General features: G+C 36.2%; 1 protein-coding gene across 1 annotated transcript in view; it reads left to right on the forward strand.

Moving 5' to 3' along the window:
* Positions 1–1,960: 1,960 nt before the first annotated feature.
* The window catches only part of SARC_08861 (hypothetical protein), an 8,422-nt gene continuing 6,362 nt past the window's right edge, over positions 1,961–4,020 (forward strand). The window contains exon 1 of the mRNA XM_014297149.1: positions 1,961–2,695. Coding sequence (XP_014152624.1) covers positions 2,094–2,695 — 602 coding nt within the window. The 5' untranslated portion in view covers positions 1,961–2,093. The remainder of the gene's footprint in view (positions 2,696–4,020) is intronic.

Consider the following 4,020-nt stretch of genomic DNA (forward strand, 5'->3'; position numbering starts at 1 on the left):
TGTATATATGTATATTTGTATATTTATATATGTATATTTATATATGTATCTATGTATATGTGTATATGTGTATATGTATATAGATATATATATGTGTATATATTTATATATGTATAGGTGTATACATATAGATGTATACATATACATGTACATATACATTTACATGTACATGTACAAATACAAATACATATACATATACATATATATATACATATACATATACACATACATATACACATACATATACACATACACATACACATACATATACATATACATATACATATACATATACATATACATATACATATACATATACATATACATATACATATGATTCTGTATCAGACTATCAGGTGTATTGTAGTAATGAATTCCGGTACTTCGGGACGATAGTTTTTGTATATGATTTTACAATTGTTTTATAATAAAAAAGATTGGAACACTAGAAAAATACATATTGTGAATGGAGAGAATTTAATCACTGAAAACGTGAGCTTGGAAGTCCTGCCAGAGGCTCCAGGCGTTTTGAAGGGAATTTTATCTTTATTTATATTTATCAAATATTTCAGCCCCATAACGGCATAACCTCGGCCTCAAGCCGGACCTCAGTGAGGAAGTCTCGAATGAAAGACCTGAAGCACAAAATATGAAAATAAATTACGGCCCTCTATAAACTCAGGTCTTGAGGCTTGAGGCCTGAAGTCCCTGATCCAGAGACCAATAGGGGGCCGTCGTTGAATACTCTAGAGGAGGTTTTTACTTTGTTGTGGCGTAATTCATTTTGTTCATAGTCACGTCTATAAAAGTATTGGTAAAATATTCCACAGGGACGTTGGGGCCGCCGGGCCTCTGGGCCCTTTTGTTTTAACAAAAAACAAAAACAAAGTTATACAAACAAATGTGGAGTCTTTCTTTCTAAAATGGGGAGGGACTCCATACAATTCGCGTCATCGACGTTTTTTGGCGCCAGGCAAAAAATCGGTGATACATAATGTCGACAGGGACTTAGAACAGCTTACGCTTCCTGTAATAAAACACGGCTGGGACGCGATAGCTCAGGAGTCAGGAGTTCAGAACTGTATTCTACTCTCTATTTCTACTAAATAGTAGAGAGAGTCAGAGTCAGAGAGCATATTAAGCTAATTTTATTAATATAAGGTGTTTGAAAGAATGTGTAATTGTGCATCCACACGAGAGTATATTAGTATAATCAGTAAAAATATTTTTGTTTGTATTTTGTAAAGAAAGATATGTATTGTCATTATTTGTTCCATTTTCAGCCTTTTGTATTTTTTTAAACCCTTTTGACCACATTCTACCAATTTTCGCTTCATAATTGAAAAAAAAAAGTATTTTTGGTCATCAGTTTTGACTTTAGAGAAGAGAAAAATATTATAACCCAATGAAGAAAGCTTTAAAAAATCAAAAATATATTTTTAGCACAGTAATTATGAGTTAAGGGCCTTAGGGCACGTAGGAAGAATAGTTGTAGACTTGTAGGCTGTAGCTATCCAATGATAGCTGTGATATTCATTCCACTGCCTAGCTATTCCTATAAAAGCATTGGAAGATATAAGGAAAGCTGAGTATACACAGAATCAAAAGAGAGAGAGTAAATAAAATTGGTAGATGTCAACGTGGTCTTTTATAAAAATATATCTTTTATAGTAGAATGTAGTCTTTTATGAAAATTAGTAATGAAACACAGGTTTTGTTGTAAAAACAAAAGAGGGGGGGTTTTTTTTCAAACAAATAACAATGCATATTTAGTATTTACTGTGTCAATAGTTTTTATTTAAAAAAAATGAAACTATAAATAAATAGTTGTGTCATGAATGAAGAAGGATAAATATGATTAATAAATACTGCAAAACCAATTTTACATAAATATTTAAATATATAGAAAAATTTAAATATCAATAGTTTAATAGAAGATTAGTTTTTTTATATTCTTTTTGAAGATTTTCGATATTCATTCAACAAAACATGATATAACCTCGTCGATCCTATCTTTGCATTCACTATTTATAACCGACCGTAGACACAAAGCGACTGAGATGATTTCGGATTGAAAATCTCATTCGCAAACTATGAGTGGGACTTCCGAAAACAATAACGTACAAAGACTCACTATGAGTGAGACTTCCGAAAACAATAGCGTACAAAAGCTCTGCACACACAGGAAAGATCATGTGCCTGCTAACGTAAACGTATCTATATTCGATTTGATAAAGATTGAGGGCGAAACAGACAATCACGCTAGCACAATACAAAAAGCGGACAATTGCCAGACAATTTCGGAAGGTACGTTGATAAAGCCAGTGGCTCGTATTGCGAATAGCCCTATGGGTAACATAGATCCGGAAGATAAAACCACAGGCGTTTTGGAGCCTTTAATTACCTTTCAAAGAGTATATAGAACAAAAACTATAACCGAGAAAGATTACTTACGGCTGTCGTACTGGGTGTCTGGTATCGGCTTCAGCGTAACAACTGTATGGTTCGTTGCAACCTATGTAGCCTGCGGAATCTTGATAGAGCATCAATCCCTGAAGCCATCTGAATTTTCACCTGGGGTTTTGCCCATTTTCCAGTTAATCAATATTGGTTCCACTGCTTTACTAACCATAGTGCTCTCGGGGTTATGTTTGTGGAAAGCGCAGTACTCACTGGTGAAAACTCGAGGAAAACGGTTTATAATCGGTTTAGCTCTCTCCGCCTTGTCAATACTATTCGGTTGTTTCTTGGGCGTTGTTGGAGATTACGTAGGAATTTCTACTACCAAGGGTGTACTTGGTTGGGTTCGGCAAGCTAGTTTATTAATAGGCGGTGTATCTGTTGTTGCTTTACTGGCATCAAGGCAGATATTTTTATACCATCTGTTCCTCGGAGGACGGTCCGCCCGTCGACGTCTAGATACCATATGGTACCAGACATATTTTCTTTGCATACTACCTGCGTGCATTCTGACTATAGTATACACATTATTCACTCTAACCAAAGTAAGCACACATTACAAGATGCTTTTTAGTGCGACGTATTTGCCATCGCTCGCCGTGATGGCTTATTACGCTTACAAGTCACGAAGGATAGGCAGTGGGTATGGACATTGGGGCAGCTGTCTGCGACTAGCGATATTTCTTTCAGTGGTGAGTGTCTCCCTTCGGATCTCAGTAGTGTATTTGATCCCTCGCGATGCGACAGGAAAACCAACTGGTTGGTCAAGGCAACTCGCGTGGTTTGGTCACATGTACATGGTTTCAATATCTATCTCTGAATCCTTTCTGTTGATTGCCATCTTGGCACTACTAGATGTACAACCTCTACACTGCCTGGATCCTAGGGTAACCTACCGAACCACATATCCAGCAGGTACACCAGTACCTATTACCCAACACACCCCACAGACAGGAAGTTGGCTGAATACAGTTACACCGCCAATATCCGTTAGTCGAGATTCAAGATGTACAATGAATAAGTTCCGAATTGAGGAAGACTCGCACAGAGGTCATCGCAAGAATAAGTGCCGAAATGAAGGTGTCGGTGGTATTTCTGTTGAATCGGTTGCAATTCATCATTTGCTCTTTAGTCAAGCTCCGGTGTCTGAAAGTATTTTACAAAATAACACACCCGAGTTACTGCCCGAGTCACTGCCCAAGTCACTGCCTGAATGACTGTCCGAATGACTTCCCGAGTCAAAGTATCGCTACAGAGCGAATCCCAATGAATAGAGCGAACTACACAAGATAGCTATCGAATCATAAAACTTTAAATTTGTTCCAATAAGGCTTCGAATAAATTTATTTGCTAAACATACTTCGAAAAACATATATATATTGACTTACACAAGGTGCATTGTGTTACGGCAGCAACACTATTACACACAGTGTGCATATTTCATCCTTAGCATTGATTCACCAGTACAAATATTGATGATTCGATTTTTTCCTACAACAAAATACATTTGTACGCGAACAATAAATCAATATATATATATATATATCTATATATATATAT

The sequence above is a fragment of the Sphaeroforma arctica genome, assembly GCF_001186125.1.
Source record: "Sphaeroforma arctica JP610 unplaced genomic scaffold supercont1.841, whole genome shotgun sequence".
NCBI lineage: Eukaryota > Ichthyosporea > Ichthyophonida > Sphaeroforma > Sphaeroforma arctica.